Raw genomic sequence first — 21,797 nt, 5'->3', positions numbered from 1 at the left:
GAAGTCTAAATCTAAGTCTAAGTCTAAGAAAAACTTTTAGTTTAATTATTTATTTTCTTTTTTATTTACCTCTTGGGTCTTCATAAAAATCAGATTATTTTTCCTTTAAGTAAAATGAGACTGCATGTGTTTTTCAATATGATGCGATGTTGTATGCTTGTCATACACAGAAAGTAGGATGTGGAGCTAAGAGTCAGGAGTACGGCCTAATTCCATTTCTCTGGAAGAAAAACATAACTTCGCTATCAGGTTCATCTCTTGAAATGGCTTTTTTTTCTTATCTATGTTCACATCCACAGATGCCGGGAGCACAGAAACCATGCACAGCTCTATCTTTGCCACGGTGATTGTGATGATTTTACACCTGTTATAACTCATTACACACTAAGGTTTTTGTATGTGCAAAGTCACCAATATGGAGGCTTTTTTTGTTATTTTTTGCTTTCTTTAGTTTACTTTATCTGATCTGAAATTGTCTTTGAATCTTAAGTGGGATTCTTTCATTTTTGGTCTCCTATCTAATCAACTTTTCCTGTATTCAGAGGTTATAAAGGAAGAAGACAATGATTCATTGGCAAGATACACACCCTCTTGCACACCCTGTCTTAAAAAATTGGAATTACAATGTTTTTATTTACCAGGACAGAACACTGTGTACCAGGTTGCGCTAGATGTACAGTTTAAGCACGGTTTACCAATCTGGATTAATGCCACCTTGCAAAATATTTAATGCTGCTCCTTAGTTCACTGACAAACAAATACGATATTGTTATTTAAAGGGAATAAAAGCTCCCATATGACCAACAACTTGTCCAGGTTGTTACCCGCCTCTTGCCCAGAGACACCAGGGCCTCAACATAACGATTTGTAGAAGTGCCAATCTTTTTCTATTTTTTGCAGGCATGAATTGAGATCTTGTGAAATAATATTCACAAGATCTCAATTAATCTTGTGGAAACCCAATGACATTTTTTGAAAATCCAAAGTCTGTATCATGAAGCAATGTAAGGTTATTTTAAGCAAGGTAGTTTGATTGGTGAATGACTGTAAGTGTAACCTATTGGTGAGTCCTCTAACTATATAGCAGTGGTTTCAAACTCAAAACCTGAAAGGCAGGGCCATTCAACTTTTAGATGTGTCTGTTGCCCTAAACCCCTGAATCAAATTGTCTATTTGCCTCCCCAGCAGGAGTCACGCTATGCAGAGGTCTGCTTGTGAACTCCTATTGGAGTCAGCATTGGTATAATAAATACATTTGAGACTCTTGCTTTGAAGTAGAAAGGAAGTGGATTTTTAGTTGTCCGTTTGCTTTGAAGGAATCGGTTAAATCTTGCTTTGGAATCAATTCCAACAGCAAGAAGACAAAGACCCCACCATTCAAAAATAAATGGTGAAAAGAGAGGCAAATGAAACAGAGGGATGAAAAGAGGCTCATACTGTAGTGTTTACGTAGTAGATGCAGGAGGGGGGAACTGTTCACATGTTGTGCACCCTAGCACAACTGTCTACTAGCTTCTTCCTATGGGTATCCCTGCAAGTCCTCAATGTCTCTATAAGTTCCTGCTCCACTGGATTCTGCCCCTCTCCTTCTTTAGAGCTGAAAGAAATATTTTCTCTGGTTCAGAAGTGCTTTCAGGTCACTAGTGATCCAGGGCTTGCTGTTGGGATAGCAGCGTACAGTTGGCATGGTGGTGTCTTCACAGAATCTGATGTAACTGTGATGCAGTCAGTCATGTTGCTAATGTCCTCAACATGTGGATCATAGAGGACATCAGTCCTGGAGGGCTTAGGTATTGTATGCATCATTGGCATTAGCACATAAGAGATGTAGCTTACTCTATATTGTCTCTGGTGAGGCTGTTGATATTCTGATGAAAATTATTTAATATTTTGTCCAGAGAGGCATGATTGGAATCTCCTGTGATCACCATAAATGCATGGGATCACACTGTCTGTTATTTGGCCGCAGTTGCACTAATGATGTTACAGGCGACCCCCAGAGGTGGGCAATGTGGAGTCGGCATGTCCTGTCCATGCAAAGTGTTTGTTGCACCCATCCATGGTAACAGTGAGTCCACTGTGGGGCAACAGTGGTATTTGATGAAGGAGTTTGCCCTGAAATCGAAGGGTTTATGGCTCCAGCATTCAGTTTCGTTATGTCCTTGGGCAAAACACTTCACCCGCATTGTCTACTGATGGTGTTGTGGTTCCGTGGCATGTATGGCAGCCTCTCTTCCATCAGTGAGCTCCAGGGAAGCTTTGGCTACATCATCAGTGTGTGGATGGATGGGTTAATGACTGAATGTAGTCTAAAGCACTTTGGTCAAGTCTCTTGACTTGAAAAAGCGCTATATAAGTACAGGCCAATTACCAATCTGCATAATTTAATTCACTGTGCAGATTGGTCTCACCTGGTTCAGTGGCTGGACAGAACAAATACATGGCATGGAGATGACTTGGTGACTCCACATCTCACACCTCTGCATCAGCAGACAGGGCATACAGAATGGTCAATCTAAACTCCCTGGGTAAATAGTATGGGTAAAATCACACAGCAAGCCATTCAATATCCAGAATATAGATGCACTCCTAAACGTTCACATAACCAGCATCCCTATATCCTACAGTATTTCATCTAGGTCTTCACCAGAGCTGCAAACTTGTTTTTCTTATTCCCCAGAGACCTCATATTTCCCATTATAATGACAGGGACCAGTGTCTTATGTCTCCTCCTTTTCTCCTCCTGTTAAAATCAAGATCTCCTGCTGGATCATAAGTCTGTCTCCGGGCAGTAGTGGTGGCTTATAAAGCACAATCAGCTGGTCACATGTGTAAACCCTGCCTTGTATCTGAGAAATTTCTCTTTTACAAAGAGTAAAAACGGTCTCAGAAGGAGACCATTTCCGCCAATTTCATAAAGAGGGCTCGCAATTGGGGATGTGCTAAAAAAAAACATGAAACACAACCAGAGCTGTGACAACAGGCTGCCACCTGGTACAGCCTGACACCTCACCATCTTTCATCACCAGTTCAACAAAACTATCAGTTCTATTTTCGGTCATGTACTTTGATTTAAGTTCTATCCGTTGCTTATGGTTGCCATAAACAACATGTAAAATTTCAGTCCATAGTCTAAAGGGACAAGGACTCCTCTCCCCCTTGTAGAAAATTAGAGCAATTAAAATTAAAGTTGAGGTCAAAGGTTACAACTCCCTCTTTTGCCCTTTTCACCTTCTCTTGGGGAATTTTAAGCAGCTTGGCGCTCACACAGCAGGCTCCCTCCTGGACTGACCAGCCTGCTGCGGCCTCTGACTGGCCTCCGCGTCAAACAAGTCTCATACCAGTCTGCACCTGGCAAAAAAAGCTTTGCTCCGAGACCCCCGAGGTGTGAAAAGCGTCCCCCCTGTTGTGCCCTCCTTAGCCGATTAGGCCACTCATGCATTTCCACCCCCGCGGGGCAGAAAATTGTCGTGTCCAATCCTCTTTGCATCCAAACCCTCTTTTTTCCATTTTCTCATCTCTGTGTCTGCATGTTGTCACTGTTCTCCACAGGGGGTCTGTTGGATTGAGAGGGAAAGGAGCAGATCAGGGAGGTAGACAGACATTTGCGTATTGAGGAGGAAAGATGTGCTTATTATTATGAGATTCCTTGTTTTTCAGCATCAGCAGCAGCATTGAGATGTCTTTAGCCTAAATTTAAAACTAAGCTCTTTTCGATTAACGACATAGTTGCTGTTAAAAGCTTATTCCCACACTAAAGATTTATTGGACTTGTTTTTAATCCTTTTCAGACTACAATTTAACCGCTTCTGATCCATCTTTCGTATTAATTTGTCAGCGTTGAATCATACATTGTGACCTTCCAGTCTTTGTTTTTTGGACAGGGTGTTCTAGTCACAGAATGACATCTAATTTTGTGAATGGAGTAGATTTTTTTTATCAGAGCTGCAGGTAGTTATTGCTGAAATCACCATTGTGATCATTTTGTTCCTCATATCTGGCATATTTTCCTGCCTCCTCTTAATATCAAGATAATTCTTTTTCAAATAGGTTTATTTCTGATTCATTTTAGCTTCATATTCTCTTGCTTTACTCCAATTTCTTTATCTGTATGGTGGATACTATCACATTTTTTAAAAATTGAAAGTTATGCATTTTCTTAAATCCTAAGTTAGGATTTGTAGGTGCACCCCTTAATGTATTTTTTATTAAGACGTTTAGATTATATTATTAGCTTTTTTAAATCAAATGGAAAGTTCTCTGTCTTGCTTTTTTAAAATTTATTCCAGTATATATTACATCACATGATTGCAGGGTTTGCAACACATTGGCTACATGAGCCATGACTTGAACCACAGACAGGGAGCCTGCTAGGAAACGCTGTCACGTTGTTAACGTTTGCTGTGACCAGTTGGGAAAGAAAAAAAAAAAAAAAAGATCTGTTTTGTTGTACTAAAGATGAAAAGTGCAGAATAATCTGAGTTTTTATTAAAAAAACAAAGTGACACAGGTCAATACTAAAGCTGGGAAAAGCTGTTGTCTGCCTACAGACTCAAAACAGGTTCATTAAAAGTTAGATGTTTCTGGATTGACTGCTGAACTTTAGTTTGTGTTTTCACACCGCAAAAACAATTTAGAAATAAGTAAACATTTCTTAAATGAAGTTGCATTTCCCTTTAATTTGAGCAGATAAATAAGATGACCTGCCAATGGAATGAGTAAATTTACTCCTAAAATAAGATAATTAGATAATATGCCCTTGAACTAAGAAAATGCAATTGTTTTTTTCAGATTAGCAAAGTCCCTCCTTTACCTTTTCAATTCAAGAAAAAATGACATATTTAAGAAAATTTGATTTTTTTAGATTTCCATTTTTTTCAGTGCAGCCCTTGTTATTAGCTGTCATCCTAATAAACACATTTGTAAACATAGACTTTAAGGTTTAGCTGTGTTTTTCTTTTTAACAATGAAATAATTAAGGAGGCAATGAAAGAAAAACTGTGAAAGATGTAAGAAGCTAATATTTGAAGGGAGAGAAAATCAGCTGGTTAAATAAAATCTAATCTGTTAAGCTTCAAATGAAAATAGTTAGATGGATTTTTTATTATTTATAAAATGCTATATTGGAAGAGTTTTGGCAAAATATGTTTTTATTATATATTATATATAATAATAATATATATAATTTTTAATTTTACACAGGAGTCTGTGGTGGGTATTCCTAGCTGTCTTTGGGGCTTTTGTATTGTTTATTTTTCGTATCGACAGAAAGTAGGAAATAAATCATGATATAAGTTCTGGTCATATCATCCACCCATAACATTGCAGTAAGATTCTTACTTATTGCTTCTTAAAAACAAAGTAAATGAACTTCAGAAAAAACATAAATTATGTAGTTTTATCAGTTCGAGATCTAAGGTTTCTGCTAAGAACTTTGGAATCAGATAAAATAGCTTTAGCTAATTAACTCTATGTGCAAAATTTATAATGTAAATCAGAAGGGTAGAGCAAACTTTATTTTAGTAAGATACTTTTTCAAAGAAATGAAATGTGAAAAAAGGAAGTCATATACTCTTTTAATGGATCCGTGTATTTGTTGAGTCTTATTCCTCCGTTAGTTTCAGACCCTCACCTGTGGTTCCAGATGTGGCCAGCAGCTGCCTGCTGTGTCCCTTATATTTTTGGAGATGTTTGTGAAGTTTTCTACAACATAAGAAAAACTTATAACCGGAACAAGTCTAAATTTGGTAGGGGCATGAAAAGTTTAGGATTTATTCAAGAATGAAAAAAGAAGAAGAAATAGCATTGATTGAGATTATTTACCTGTATAAACAGAAACAGATTGTGTACTTTAAAATAATTTAGAAGTGAAAGAAGAAATACAGGCTGGGTTAAGTAGAAAAGGCCAGATTTTAGAGATGGTTTGTGAAAAAAAACAACAGAAAAAGTACCTTCCATTTTCCAGCATGCTTTATTCCAAGCTAGGGGTGCTGGTGCCTATCTCCAGCTGTCAGTGGGCGATAGGCGGGGTCCATCCTGGACGGGTCTCCAGTCCATCACAGGGCAACACAGAGACAAACAGGACAAACAACCATCCACACACACTCACACCTAAGGAGAATTTAGAGAAGCCAATTTTGGGAGGAAGCTGGAGTACCTGGAGAGAACCCACGCATGCTCAGGGAGAACATGCAAACTCCATGCAGAAAGACCCTGGGCCAGGAATCCAACTCAAAACCTTCTTGCTGCAAGGCAGCAGAGTTACCCACTGATCTGCTGAGCAACCCAAAAAAAAACATTATTTATAAATTTAATCTTAAGTGGTAGAGTAAAATTGTCTCATATTTCAGTTTATGTTTGACAAGGGTTTTCTTTTCTTTTTGTCTAATTCTATGTATGGTGGTTCAACAGCCAAACACTTATAAATGTCTAAATTTTCTATTACCAATTGAATAAAGGTTGCTTACATCTCAAATGGTGAAAAATTATCCAGTTTAGCTACAATAAATTAAATAAAGTTGATCAAATACTGTTGAGACCCATTAAAAGCTGTGTAATAGAGCCCTAATTTAGCACTAATGAGTCAATAGTCAGTCACCGGATTCTCACAAAGGCTCAGAATTTGATTGTATTGGATCTTTTCCTCTTTTTTACCTAAACTGCTGAAACAAATCTATTTTTTGAGTATTATTAAAAGGCTTCTTCATTACTCTCATAACTGAAGCCTGTGGGCCTTTTCTGTCAGCACTACAGGAACAGCTTCCTTTCTCACTCAAACAAAGATATGTTTGGGATGTACAGCTTAAATGTTACAGTTACATTGCCAAGGTTCCTAATAATAACTTACCCTTCACAAGATGTTGTTTACATTCTGACATAAATGAGATAAGGCTTCCAGGACACTTCGCCTTATTTTGAAATACCATTGTGTTTAAATATCACCACATCTTCGGGCACAAAATGGTGTCACACCCAGTAAAAACGCACGATGTGGTGAATATGACAAATTCATCTTAGAATAACTCAAAGCAGGAAAAGGTCTTCAAAAATGAATCCAGACACCAAGATGCTGTCTTTGCTCTGTTGTGGACTCATTGTGGCTTTGTTGGCATACGCCCTTTAAAAACCCGACACATAAGTAAGGTCTGAGTTAAATCCAAACATCAAGATCAGATATTTTGAAAAATATGCAGAATGCTTTTTGTTACATAATAGCTGCAAGCAGAAAAAACCCCAAAACATAATTGTCAAAAATTGAGATTTGAAAAAAAAAATCTAAAAAGTTTTAATAAAAAAAAAGAAAATTTTTGAAATGTTCTCCGTTCAAAAGTTCTACAGTTTTTTTTTTTTTTTTTTTTTTTTTTTTTTTTTTTGAATTGGTCAATGTGCACGTCAAGAGCAAGCACAGGTATTAGTGTTGAATTGACGAGAATTCCAAAAAAAGAAAATTAGAAATCAATCCACTGGACTTTGTTTCAAAGGTTAAAGACATTTCTCTTCCCATCCAACAAGCTTTTTCAATTCATAATTTTTGGAAAGCGCTGTGTTCAAGGTTAAATTTTTATTTTCTTTTTTTTGGCATGAAAAAACCGGATGACTGAGAATCTTAAACAGCAATTGACGAGAATGGGATCTGTATTTCATAGCATTTCATAAAACTCATTCATAAAAAGAGAAATTTTGAAAAAAACAAAATATGAAAGCATTGACTCGTGAAAGGAAACTAAGGAAACAGTAAATTTACGGTTTAAACCTTTTTGTTCAAAATTTTCAATTAAATTTTCTATTTAAAGCTTTTCTTTGGTTGTAGCAATAATAGGACCAAACACACTCCGTATGGTATGTAGATGAAGATGCCTGTCAAAATGAGTCCCTTATTAATTTTTGAAAGAGTTGGCAACCCTACAGACATGCCTGCAAACAGCCTCCATGTTGGAAAAGGTCCAGTAATTCCTCATAGAATGATCTGCTGGAACGGCGCTGCTCAGTACTGCCAACTAACCAATTTCTGATTTGCACGCACTCAGCAGAAACTGTTGTCTGTGTTTCAGCAAAGCTTGATATTAAATATCTAAACAAGGTAGTTCAGGACAACCAGGATCTCCGTCTCTTTCAGGTCACAACCTCTACCCCCTGTTAGCAGCTGAGCGGGCCCACGGTTCGACACACAGCTCAGCAGGATTTTACAATAGACTTAAACAACTACAGGACTTCACCCTCAGCTGTCCTATCAACCCTTATCTCACTTTCCTCACTTAAGTTGATTAGCTTGGAAAAGACACCAAAGGCATATCATTTGTTCCTCTGCTTTACTGTTGATTTCCTTTCATATATGTTTTCACAAGAATCGCAACAATAGCATATAAGAAAATATAGCAGGTACATCTGTGTGAGATGAGGACATGTTAGATTTTACAAAGAAGCTTTTAAATCAAATTGCACTGATGCATTTCTGCTTTTTCATGGTTTTTCATGGTAGATGGTGGCCTACAGGTGCCAGAGAAGTTTTGCTTTACTTGAAGAATGTCTCCAGACATTATCCAAAATTGTGTGATTGACCAAACTGATCCAAATAGGCAGGCGACTTTGCTCCTTTTTTAACCTGTTGCTGTGAAGATGGTAAGCATTTGTGTAGAAATAAGTGTTTATACTAAATGGGGTATAGCTGTACAGTTTGGTCATTTAAAGGTGCACATTTGTAATTGTAATGCGAACAGTAGAGGCCCCCTGATGTACAGCATTCAAGAGCAGCGAAGGGTAGAGAGACAATATATCAATATACAATAATATCAATAATTCAGCTACCAGGGAGTTTACTTAGAGATAAAAAAGGGACATCATCTACAATCAAACCAAAAATAATGAGCCTACTAAAAGATGAGTAGCAAATTTATATCCATTTAACAATGATTCCACGGCAGCCATGCACCACACATACAGGTAGGTCGCAGGCGAGGCAAGAGAAAAGCAGTCTAAAGGATAAAAAGTGTAAAAAGTGGGATGCTTGGCAGTGGAACCCACTTTCCTTTGGAACAAGCAAGCCAGACCATGGCACCTAATCCAACGCTGCTCCAGTAGCTTAATAACTATCAATTTAATTGTGTATTTGTTAACTGCTGATTGCAGACTCTGAAACATACCATTTCTGGAAAGCAAAACAGAACAATTATTAAGGCACACACTATCAATGTATTTATAGAAAAGAAATATACTGTAGAGATAGATTAAAACATCCTTGTTGTAGGACCTTTTGCTGCGTCTCGATGCGCGTCAACCATTAACTTTGCATGTAAACTAGCTGCTCCTGCTGCCTCTGCTGCTTTAGGTGTGAGGGTAGCATAAGTCACTGGATCTGACGCTTCAGACAGCACGGTTTTTCATAAGTGCTGTGTGGTTTTATGCATTAACCTCTGATGCAACCTCTGCATGAACTGATGCAGCTTGGGCTTGATGAAGCTTCGTTGTTTTACTCACCCACTTTCCGTGTATATATTCAGAAACTAGAAGCTGTTAGCTTTCAAATAATGAATCTCACATGTAATTTGGGTTTACAGTTCCTTAGTTATTTGTTTTTCCATGTGGGTATGCAAAATAGGTGAGAATTTCAGACGAATGAAGTGGACATTGAGAGGTTTGTATCTATTACATTATGAACAAAATTCAACTACTTTTTTAGAAATTAGACTCTTGCAGCTTTTCAAAACACACCTCAGAGCAAATTTCAAAATAAAAGCCTCCCATTCCCGCTGTAATAAAGCATCTATTGACCTAATAACAGGGGAAAAGACTGATTTAGCAATTGCAAATTCATTAAGTATCATTGCTGGGTCTGACCCATTCTTTAACACACAACCCTGATAGACTTTTAAAGTAAGACTCCAGGCACTCTACAAAATAAAAGCCTCTAAATTATGCACATATTTGCAGCATATGGCTCAACATTATGACCCAAACTCCACCATTTTATTTATATTAGACTCTGGCGGCCTTTTCAAAACACACCCCACTGCATATTTCAAAATATAAAGACTTTAAAAATAAGACACCAGGGACTCTACAAAATAAAGGTCTCTTCATCATGAAAACCTAATCATTGCACCATGAGGTTCATATTACGATTCCAACTCAACCAATTCCTTGAAATTAGACTAAGAAGGCCTTTTCACAACACCACACCTGAATGCATCTTTCTAAATAAAGTGCCCCAAAAGGAAAAAGAGAGATTCAACAATTGTAAATGGATTCCATTTCTCTCCAGAGTCTGACTTTATGTTAAAAACACAGCCCTACTAGACCTTCAAAATAAAAGCCTACATAACCCATCCATCCATTTTCTGACACGCTTAATCCCAAGTGGGGTAGCGAGGGGTGCTGGTGACTATCTCCAGCTGTCTACGGGCGAGAGGTGGGGTCCGCCCTGGACAGGTCACCAGTCCTTTACAGAGCCTATATAATATACTCAGTAATTTATTGCACTGTAGGGATCTTTATCATTACCCCAGCCGTGACTAGCTCTGGCGACACCAGTGATCAGTAGATGTGGCAAAGCCAATCGCCACTAGCTGTTGCAACATCAGTCGCACACTAGGTGTGTCAATGCTAGTTAAAGGAATAGTACACCCAAAACATGATTAGCCTTCATTTTCTACTCACCCCCATGCTGAACAACACTCTGGAGTACTTTTTTNCATGGGGGTGAGTAGAAAATGAAGGCTAATCATGTTTTGGGTGTGCTATTCCTTTAAGAACAGGTGTTTTGAAGCCAATCCCCAGTAGGTGAGGTGACGCAGATCACCTCTCAGTATGGTGATGTCAGTTGCCATCAACCATTGACAAGCAATTTGTTCCTTGTATGGTGATTTATGCCAATATAAGGTGAACTCAACTAACCCCATTAAGCCTTTGGTGCCAGTCCAAATAGTATGCACACACAAATACACACCAAGTGGCAGTCACCTTCAACATTTCCCTAGGGAATTTTTTCTACTTTATCTTATTGTTCTATTTAAATTTCCCAATTGAACAAAAAAGAAGTCATACAAATATTGAGCTTGTCTGGGATAATATCTAGGCACCTAAAAAGTTCCAAAACCCTTATGTTGGCTCAAGAATATATGTAGAATACTTAATTCTCCCTGCTGTTTGAGTCACTTTAAGAATTTGGTATCCTGAGGTAAGTGAGTCATCACTAACACAGGTGCTGTTCTATTGGGCAGCAAATTTATCATTAAGGCATCGCTATTACGATATTTGTATCTTTATTATTTCATAGAGTGTCTAATATAATAACACAACATCCCATTTTCTTATTTTATTTTATTCACAATACTGAATTATTACAATGTCTAAAAAGGTACAAAGGTCACTGTGCTAATCGGGACCTTCGAAGCAGCAGCAATCTTCTTTATCCTCCTCCAGATTTGTGCAACAAGAAAATCCTGTTTCAAAGGTCTACAGACAATTCTTTTCTTTTCAGGCCCTGACATTGAACTAATAAACGTTTGCTTGTTTCCATTCTTGTCAGCGTCTTTCTTGTATCGTTGTGCAGAATATCATAACAGAGTGTAAATGTGCATTTGCATTTTAATGCTTTGCTTTAACCAACTCGTCATGAATCAGTTCAGTAAAAATAACCAATTAGACCAAAGGAAATATTACATAAAAACTTTATTTTATAGGGTTCCTTTAAAGTTCTTTACATAGAGTTCTTCACTTTTTTCTACTCTTAACTCAAAGCCTGGATCATACTACATGATCAAACTATGCAAATAAAGTGATAACATCATTCAAAACAGCCGAAAGCCTTTATCTCACGAAGAAGATGGGAGCAGTGCCCACAGGAAACATTGTAAACGCAGCAGCGACTATAAGGGGGTTAATAACTGAAATGTGAAGCAGTCAAAACCTGTTGTTTATTTTGCATCATGTCGTCCTCTTTGTTTTTTTCTGCATGTCATCTTAATCAGTAAAAGGGCTCCAATGGAGGAAAATCCAGCTACACTGTCAGTTGTGTGTTCTGTGAGAAATTCATCACTTTCTGACAGTTTGGAAAGAAAAAACAGCTAAATAAACAGAGCACCCTCTAATTAAACAGCACGCTCCAGCACTTAAACCTATTAACGCTGGAGGGGATGTTTGTGTGAACATTCTCTGTCTTTGTACCAAGGCAGAATAACTACGCAGGTAGTAGCTAGATTGTTGTCCTCTAATTATTTAGTGTCTGTCTAGTGAATGCTAACCATATATACTCTAAAATGTTGTTATATTATCTGCATTAGAAGCACACCTGGTGTGTTCTAATACTTAATGCTCTTGATCAACATTTTGCCAACATATTTGGGGTATTATCTATGGTAATTCTTTGAAAGAAATTACATGTTTGTGTTATGACTTTTTTTTAATGATTAATGGTCTGCTGAATAATTGATTCAAAAAAAGGTTGAAATGTGTACATCTAAAACTTAAGCTTTAAGTTAGATTTTTAGACTTATTTAACCATTAAAAAGCACAATCTGTCGCGCACATGTGTATATATATATATATATATATATATATATATATATATATATATATATATATATATATATATATATATATATATATATATAAGTTTAGCGTATTCTGGGATACTGTTGGGTGTCTGGGACGCTGGCTAAATCGTGAAGGTGTGACAGCGCCATTAGTCAATCCCTCCATTTGCTATCCATCATTAATGTTATTTTGTTTGATTTATTAATGTTTATTTTTCTATTTTGTTTAAATTAAGACTTTTGTCATATTTCGTTTTGTGTCATTTTAATCTGTAATGGAGGAAGATAAAGTAATATCAGTTCCATTAGCTCAATGTTAGACTGATGTCATTATGCTCTGTGTCATAATCAGACTGAATAATCTTTATTGGTCAATCTCTCGTTGCTATTAAGCCTAAATCATTAAGTCACTGAGCTTTAAAAAGAAATATTTATGTGAAACATATAGATCACATTCCTCTAACTTCCTTCACAGCGTTGGTTAAGGAACAACCAGTGACCTTTGTGGTACAATATGGCGGAAGGGTCCAACTAGATCAATATCCGAATGACTCTCTTTATGTCGTGTTGTGATGAATGGAAACATTATCCAAAGACATTTGACCTTGGAATAAGGGGAAAGTCTCTGAGGAGTCACACGATGGAAAGACAGAAACCACAATAAAACATGCTAATGGAAATGGTAGGCTGGGTTCATGCTAATGCTAAATTAGTAGTGTTGTGAAGACGATATGGTATAGATTCATACATTGGAGTGATTATATTTCAGACATATTTTATGGGAGATTTCTATTTCTGTTTGTGTGCTGTGTCACTTCCATCTAAATGTGTGTAGATGCACCTAAACAGAGTGATGTGAGTACATCAGCAGCTCAGCAGGGGGGGCTCTACAGGCTGCTGGGAGCTGGGTTCTGCCAGCAGGGAGCTCTGTTCCTGGAGCGAGGTGGCAGCAGGAATCCGCTCCACACAGCTCCAATCCTCACTGTTTGATCCTGATTTCAAATACAGCTCACTCTGTAGCTGCTCTGCCAGCTCTACATGGGTCTTGAGAACTTTCCCAGCACATATCCAGAACATTTTTACAAACAGCTGCAGGTGTCAACATTCCCCTTTGGTATCCAAGAGTATAAATTGGTTAGAAATATTTTTATATTGCACAGAGCACGATCTTGTTATAGAACAGAAAAAAACTCAAACACTTTGTGAAGGGACATCTAAAAGCTAAATACCACTGCAGAGGTTTAAAAAGTACATAAATAACCAAATAAAATATCAAAAATTTCTGTCATGTGTTCCATCAGCTTCTGGATTTCCAGATGTTTTATAGAGACCAAGACAAAAGACAAAAGGGCTATAAATTCATAATAGTATACTAAGTTATCACACCAGTATAATTATATGAATATATAACACCATTTAATATCCAGATTAACGTTTTGTACATAAATATTGCCCTTCTGAGGCTTTGTGAAGGTATATCTGTGTTTTGCATGATCAAGTATTGTGTCACAGAGAAAAATAATCTACCAGTTTAATAATAGTGAAGCTGTTAGTCAGCGTTATACTTTTTTTTTTTTTAACTGAGGTGCAAGTCTACAGTTAAATCTTGCCCAGAGCTGCTGGCTCTCCTGTGCTGCTCCAAGCATTTGTTTAGTTGTTGTTTGGTTTCTCCAATATTGGACAAGTGCTCAATGCACTGGAATGCATAAACGCCACTCACCTTTAGCTTTGGTGTCTTGTCATTGGGATGAACCAGTTTTTGTCTGACTGTGTCGTGGGGTTTGGAAACTGGTTATATGTTATATTTGGAATAATTCCTTCAGGGTACCTTAAAAACTCCTTAGAAACTCCTGACATATGAGGTTTTTTAGCCGACTTAAACCTCCAGTTTGTTCAGTTTGCTAACCACATGCTTTGTATGATTTCCTCACATGTTTGTGTTCTTTTCACTTCCTCTGTTATTGAATAACTGAGCCTGGTAACCCAGAGTGACCAATAAAACCATTTTTTAATACTGTTTATTGCTGTAAAAGTTACAGAATAAACCTTATTGCTGTTCACTTTGTAAATATAAACACTTGATTAACATACATCCATTTATTTACGTAGCTTTGCTGTCAGTCTGGTCAGCCAGAATCAGGTCCAAACATACAATTTCTTCTGTGTTTGGGAAGCAAGGATGAACTCTAAAAAAACAGAGCTATATTTAGGTTTAGCTTTAGCCATTTTGTTGAAACAAAGTGGATGCTAAACAGTGACAAATACTCTGAGGGTGTTTCATAGCACCCTATCTTTAAAAATCTAGTTATCCTTGTCATTTATGCCAGTGATTCCAAAACGGGGGTACTCATAGCCTTAGTCGTCCGTGAGTACACTACAAGGGGTAAATGAATTTATTTTACTTCTTTGTAAAATAAAAAAGGGCTGGGATTGCTTTGTGAGGACCCAATAGTAAAATTAAACAAGCTTTTTTTCAACCAAAAATTAAGTTTTTCTTAAGTTTCAGTTCAACAAAACTAAGCAGAGGAACAGACTGGAAGTAGAGAACAGCCTGCGTTCACACTGACCTATAGGAGCTCATCAAAGCAGCTCAGGTGTCTGCAGGAAAATAGAGTTAATCTAATTAACTCAGTCGGACTATAATTTTTGTTCTGTATTTTGTTCCCAATTCCTCAAGTTTAAATGTGATTATAGGGGAGTTACTCAGGAGCTCCAGTTTTAGAAATACAGGTTTATAATAGGATTTTATTTTTTATTTTGTTCAGTACCTTACTAATTATTTTTTAATTTGAGATGGAAAGAATAGAATGCCTAAGAATTAAACACTCAGGTTAAAAGATTGAGTAAAAATAGTTTTTGTTCAGTTATTATTAAGTTCCACTTTTTGACAATCATCCATTCTTTTGACTGAGAGGGGGGCTGATGGTGAGACAAAAAGCCCAAAGGGAAACACAAGTCAAAAAAGGTTGGGGAATTTATGGGATTTATGCAATGATCTAATAGGTTTGTGTTTTCTGATGTCTTATAATTATGTCTACTTTAATAATACACAAGAAAATAGATTTTTTTATTCAATCAATTCTTAAGAGAGGGAATTATAAAAGACAATGATTTACTACTTTTATTTATCAAGCATATAAAAAGCCTTTCATGTTATGGAAAGCTGCTCTTGATAGAAGAAAAGTTTTGTTTTTTTAAGAAAATGGCCCATTTTTTTTATATTTAACTTGTGAGAAGCATGTAGAGAAATGAGGACATCTGGTTTAATTGTAGCCCTGATTCGTAAAATATGCATATTAATCTTTTCAGACACCATTTTTAAAGTATTTTCATAACTGATGAGTTTTCATCCCTGCGTTGTATGCAGGCGGTGCCGAAGCCCGTCGCCATGGAGCCGTGTTGGGGGAGCCGAGCAGGAGTTCTCACTGTCCTAATGCATCTCCCAAGACTCCCCTCTGGAATACCTCCACCTGGACAGTCTGGTATGATGCTCACCTGCATTCACCGACACACAGTGTGTCCTGCTGTTGGAGTAGGAGAAAATAATCCTTAATATTCCTCGTCTTCTGCTCCTCCAAGGGATCTCTACCGTTTCCCATCAAAATAAGGTCCCTATAGAATCAAAGCAAATAGAGCTGGTGTCAAGAAATGCTTAAAAAAACAAACAAATGTTTTATCACCAAGCACAGAGATTAAGTCTACAGTATAAACACCATTTACACATCAAAACATAGGCACGTTTTTTCTTCCTCTACACAATGAAAATCCTAAAATCCTGAGACTTCAGGATCACATTCAGCTCCACTGTAGACCGACAGGAAATATGGGAATTATTTTTACTGGAAACTGAATTCTTTAACATAATAAAAAACCCAAATGTCAAAATGTGAGCTTTTGTATTGTTATCTGGGATGTTCCAGTACCAAGAGCTACTTCTGTATTTCTGCAACACCGATTGACAAACTGAGTCATTTTATTCCCTGCTGAGGATTTGCAATCCCAACATCACCTACTTTACTTTACTTTGTTTGTTTTTGAAACATAAATAACACAAACATTTATCATGTTGATTATGCAATTGGGTAACTTTTACATCAATATATGTCATTAACATCTTTCCTAATAAACCCTATTTCACTCACGGCGTTCCCAATCACAGTGCTCCATAAACCGGCTTTAAATGGCAGAATGAAAAGTCAGTTATATTTTAGTAAAAATGGAGCCACTGTCATAAAACAGGACAGATGGAGCCAGTATTCAAGGTGAGTCAGTCAGTAGGAAAGTTCAAAGTGTTTATTGAAACAGACATTGACAGAACTGAAGCGGGCTGCTGATGACCGCAGGAGGGGGGCGGGGCACTGCCCAATCACTGACGCTCTGGTTTAGGGAGAAACACAGGTAAGTGACCACAATCATCTGAACAGAAGATGATTATTAGAGTGAGTCACTTACCTAGTTTAACAGTTCAGTCCATCCTCTCAATGATAGGCAGGATCAGCCGATGCCCCGCCAACGAGAAGCAGCCCTGAGCCATCCAGAGCGTCCCCGATGCAGCAGCCCCAGCGAACAAGCAGGACTTTTGTAGTTCTGGAATCCAGGAGTCCGCAGTCCGGTCAGGGGTTCCAATCCAGTCAGGAATGGACTGATCCGGGTTCCAGGAATCTATCAGAGTGTGAAGGCAGGTTAAGAGTCCCATGCGCCCAGCATCCAGCTCAGACAGAAACGCACCTGGGAGGCAGAATCCAGGAGGAGTCCAACCGTGGTTCAGGCGAACAGATCAGGCAGGAAATGACAGGGCCAGTGGGTGAGAGGGAACAGAATCAGGAGAAAAGAATCACTCAGGAAACGCTGAAACGCCCTCAACATTGGTGAAGGATCAAACTGGCCTGATGACATGGGCTGAAAAATAATCCACTGGAAAAAGGGACATGAACCTTGGAAATGACAAAAACTGACAGACAGGACATTAAGGCTACGTTCACACTGCAGCCTGAAGTGACCCAAACCCGACTTTTCTGCCCATATGCGACCTGGATCTGATCTCTTCATGACTGTCTGACCCAGGCCACTTGGCTATGAGGTCCTGAATCCGATATGAATCAGATCTTTTTAAATGCGATCTGTGTCTGAACGGCCAGGTCGGATGAATCCGACCTGAACGTCATTAATACCCGACAAAGGTCACTATCCTGCGTCTTGCTACGCAGAGGCAGCAAGAAAAACAACAACCATGGCAGATGATGATACAGAGAGTAGCATTTATGTTTAACTATATTGAAAAGATTGAGTTTTTATGGTTGGAAAAGACCGCTAGATGCACTCCAGCACTACCATCCATGTTTACGTCCGTAAACACAGAGCATGCTGGCCTGTGACGTCATTGCGTCCTCCACTGCGCATGCAGGACACTTGCGTCGTATGACTGCAGTTCACACAGGAGATCACATACAAGCCGCATATATTTGGAAATATGAACAGCAAAGCAAAAAAATCGGATTTCTCAAAAAAATCGTAATTGAGCATCCAGGCCTGCAGTGTGAACGTAGCCTAAGCGAAGTAAATGGGGAACAAACCCTCAAACAGTGACCTCACCCTGATAGCCGGAACTGAGCCCAATATAAGGGAGACCAGCAGGTGGATGAGGTGAGTGATAATTGAGAGCTGGAGAGAGTTAAGCAGGTGAAGGGCAGGAGTAATTAAGGTGAGCTTTCAGGTCAGATCGTCACACAAGGCTGTTTCCAGTTTTTAAAAGTCATGATTCTATTTCAACATGTCTGCTGACAAAATAACCTTTAATAAGAACAAAATCTGTGTTGATAATGGTAGTAAACTTTTCCCCAATACAGTTTTCTGACAACAAAGTTAAATAAATTACCTATTAAAGGCATGCATTACCATCTGGACTCTCCATGCCTGCAGCCAGCTTGTGTAAAGTAACCCCAGAAACATGGTTAATATATCAGCCCTAAGTTTATATTGGCCTGTTTAAAGTGAAGGTAGGAGCATATTTCATGTATGAGAGGTCCCCACACTGACAGCGCACATGCAACACTCACCACCTTCTCACCTTTAGGGTAAATATTATCCTTTCTTTGTTTTATTTAGAACCAAAGTTTTACATTAACTTTTTACTTACAGCTCTTGCTGCTGCCTTCTAAACAGAGACAAATTATCAACACCATTTCCCCATATAAGCATTTTTTCTTTAGCTCAGAACTCTCTAAAATAATTCAAACCCATACCTAGATACAATAGGAGTTATTCAAGAGGTGTTTGTTCAGGCTTTGTTTTTAATATATTTGGTGACATTTAATAGATAGATTTAAAGCGTAAAGGTCAGACGAGACAGTTAAATCATTAAGAACTATATCAAAATTGTAATAAGCTTCTGCCAGAGGCAAGTTTTCTAATAAAACCTTCCTGAGATGAAAATATTGATGTTTGTTGTTGCTTTTAGATCTAAACTGACCAGCCACTTCCAATTTCATGTTTATTTATTGCAGGCAGTGTTGTAATCACAATATGCTGCTGAGTTTTCTTACTATTGCTTAGCCCAACGTTGAACAAATTTACTCAGTAGTTTTTTAATTGGGATTTTTAGTTTATTCTTACATTTATTTTTGTTTATATTTCTGTGAGACTCAGATCAACCCTGCCATGACCCTATCTAAAGCCCCTGTCACACCTTGCTGATTTATCCAGTGTATGCCTAACATCCCAGAATGTCCTAAAACGCTGGCATACGCTGACCCTAACCCTAACCCTTTCTATGTATCTTTTCTATTTTGGGCGTATACATAGAGTATTCATAACGAGTCCAGAACTTCTGTCCAACAACAGCATAACTGCAGCATAACACAGAGCAGCTTAATGCACATGAAATGATGCACAAGCCAATGTCCTGAGGGGGTCAGCGATGCGCCCGGAGGCACAATGTCTGCAGAAAAAGATTTATTTGATCACTGTATTAACCCAGCTGAATGGTTTATACCAAAATGCTGCCAATACGCCATTATACACTGCAAAAACAATCTAGAAATAAGTAAAAATTTCTTAAATTAAGTGTATTTACCCTTAATTTGAGTAGATAAATGAGATAGTTTGCCAATGGAATGAGTCATTTTACTCTTAAAATAAGATAATTAGATAAAATGCACTTGGAATAAGACAATGCAATTGTGTTTTCTTATTTGAAGTGTAAATTGTCTTGTTCCATTGGCAAAATGTCTCTTTTGCCTCCTCAATTCAAGAACAAATGCACTTATTTTAAGAAAAAATGACTTATCTAGATTGAGATTTAGTAGCTGGCGGTTAGAAACACGTTCAGTGCTCGTCTGGAACACGTCAGATATGTTGATATGCGTTGGAGAGAAGTTCTAGATAAGTTATGCTTAAGTTACTCAGAGGTTTAGGATCAGCTAGACGCCACGACTGATGAGGAACTGACACTGAACGGATGTCGACCATCACATAACTGACCTGGTATGGCATACGTCGACGTACTTGCTGTATGTCCAAATGTTCCAGCGTGTTTCAGCGTCTTTCAGTATGCTCATAACCTATACAAACATACCCATAACTTATCCAACGTGTGCCAGCATTTTTGCCAGGTTTTTCATACATCAGGCATACGCTGGTCTGAATCGTTAAGATGTGATGAAGATTTACAAGCTTCTGCATTTTTCAACTGTTAGCAAATGATAACTAGTTCATTATGGACTGTAGAGTAGCCTGTGCGCATTAGTTTCCTCCTTATTTTGTTATGTTGAATCTCTAAATTAATGAATTTCCCTAAAAATAGAGTTTGTTTGTTTGTTTTAGCAGATTATAGATCATATGTGTAACTGGGTTGTTCCTTGTAGCATTTCTTGCTTGTTGGCTCCTTCTGATCTCCCTGCATACTGTAGGTGTCCCTTCAGAGGAACTAAAAAGTTCTGCCTCTGTCATATTCTGTGCTTATCATTTCCCCGGCTGCAGTATAAGCTGCTATTAGCAGGCAGTGCTCCTGTCTGCCAGACTCTTTATGATTAGTCACAACACGTAGCAGCTCTCATCGTGGTTATGTCTTTGTTTTGCTTTGATTTTTTTTTTACTGTTCTTGTAAACCGTCAGCTGCCTCTGAGCCATATCTACTTCTTTTAACTTCACAGAAAGAGTTTTCACAATTTGTGACACTTGTAAAAGCCGAACTGTTCACAACAGCACAACAAAGTGTGTAAAAGCATCTCTGCCTTTTGGATTTCATGGGGAAAAGCCTCCAGCAATTTAAACAGAAGCAGTGAAAACAGCAAGCTGTGAGGCATTGTTCAAAGCGGCTTTGTGTTTCCTGACTAATCATTGAATCGCTTGTTAATCAACCAAATGCTACATGATTTTGCACATAGTTAAAAAGGTTTTTACATCACGAGCTGATGCCTTTACAGCTGCCTGATGCATTATTGAGAAGAAAAACGTGGCAGCTTAAATTCAGCAAGCTGCTTTCAGACCTGCCAGATCCCCCTTCTAACACTTTCTGTTGGATCAATTGTTCTCCTCCATGACACATCCTGACTTCCCACCGTCTGAGCTCATGTTGCCCTGTAAGCGAGTGCCATGTGATATCCCCCTGTTGCCACAGCGGAGCAACGAACCGGTGTGGAAACCACTAAAAAGACAGCAGCACTTCCTCAGAACTGACCGAGGATTGAAGCGATATGCGTCGTCAGCACTGCTCTCCCCCTCAGCTCATCTTCCAGCACACATACATGTTTAGTCTCCCTCTTTGTTTTTCTTCCTCCTGAAGCTTTCTCTGTTGTAATGCTACTGTCAGAGCATGTCTGCTGGCTTCTTGAAGGGAACTTTATGAAACTTGAGTAGATGTGAGACCATTACCTCAGTTCCTTGATGAGAGGAAATGAGCAGAGCAGACATGAAATACTGTGATATGTTAGTGCCTCAGACATAAAACCACAAGTCTGGTCGTATATATGGCAGAAAAATAGCTGGATGTCGATCTGTGAACGCAGAGAAAAGATTTACAGTGAAGACAAATATGAAAAAAATAAACCTACACTGTAGTGTCAAATCAAACCAACCTTTTGGTCAAAGCTTTTTGTTGACTTATTTAAATAATTAAAAATGCAAACCTGTAAATAAGGTCATGACAGGGTTATACAGTTTTGCGTGAAAGTTAACATCCCCTATTAAAAAAAAATCACAGTAGAAGTTCAAATAAAACAACACTGAAAAAGTAGCAATAAATACAAACTTTACTAAATAATAGTTTAG

General features: G+C 38.1%; 1 protein-coding gene across 2 annotated transcripts in view; it reads left to right on the top strand.

Annotated features, from left to right (window-relative positions):
* Positions 1–21,797, top strand: part of LOC107090624 (attractin-like protein 1) — a 400,529-nt gene that overhangs the window by 360,170 nt on the left and 18,562 nt on the right. For both annotated transcript variants that reach the window (XM_015384120.1, XM_015384119.1), the window contains one exon: positions 15,898–16,012. In XM_015384120.1, coding sequence (XP_015239606.1) covers positions 15,898–16,012 — 115 coding nt within the window. The remainder of the gene's footprint in view (positions 1–15,897; positions 16,013–21,797) is intronic.

Source organism: Cyprinodon variegatus, unplaced genomic scaffold (assembly GCF_000732505.1).
Source record: "Cyprinodon variegatus isolate N-32 unplaced genomic scaffold, C_variegatus-1.0 Scaffold304, whole genome shotgun sequence".
In the NCBI taxonomy this organism is placed as follows: domain Eukaryota; kingdom Metazoa; phylum Chordata; class Actinopteri; order Cyprinodontiformes; family Cyprinodontidae; genus Cyprinodon; species Cyprinodon variegatus.
The sequence above is the reverse complement of the archived record's forward strand: the minus strand, read 5'-3'. Positions and strand labels throughout refer to the sequence as shown.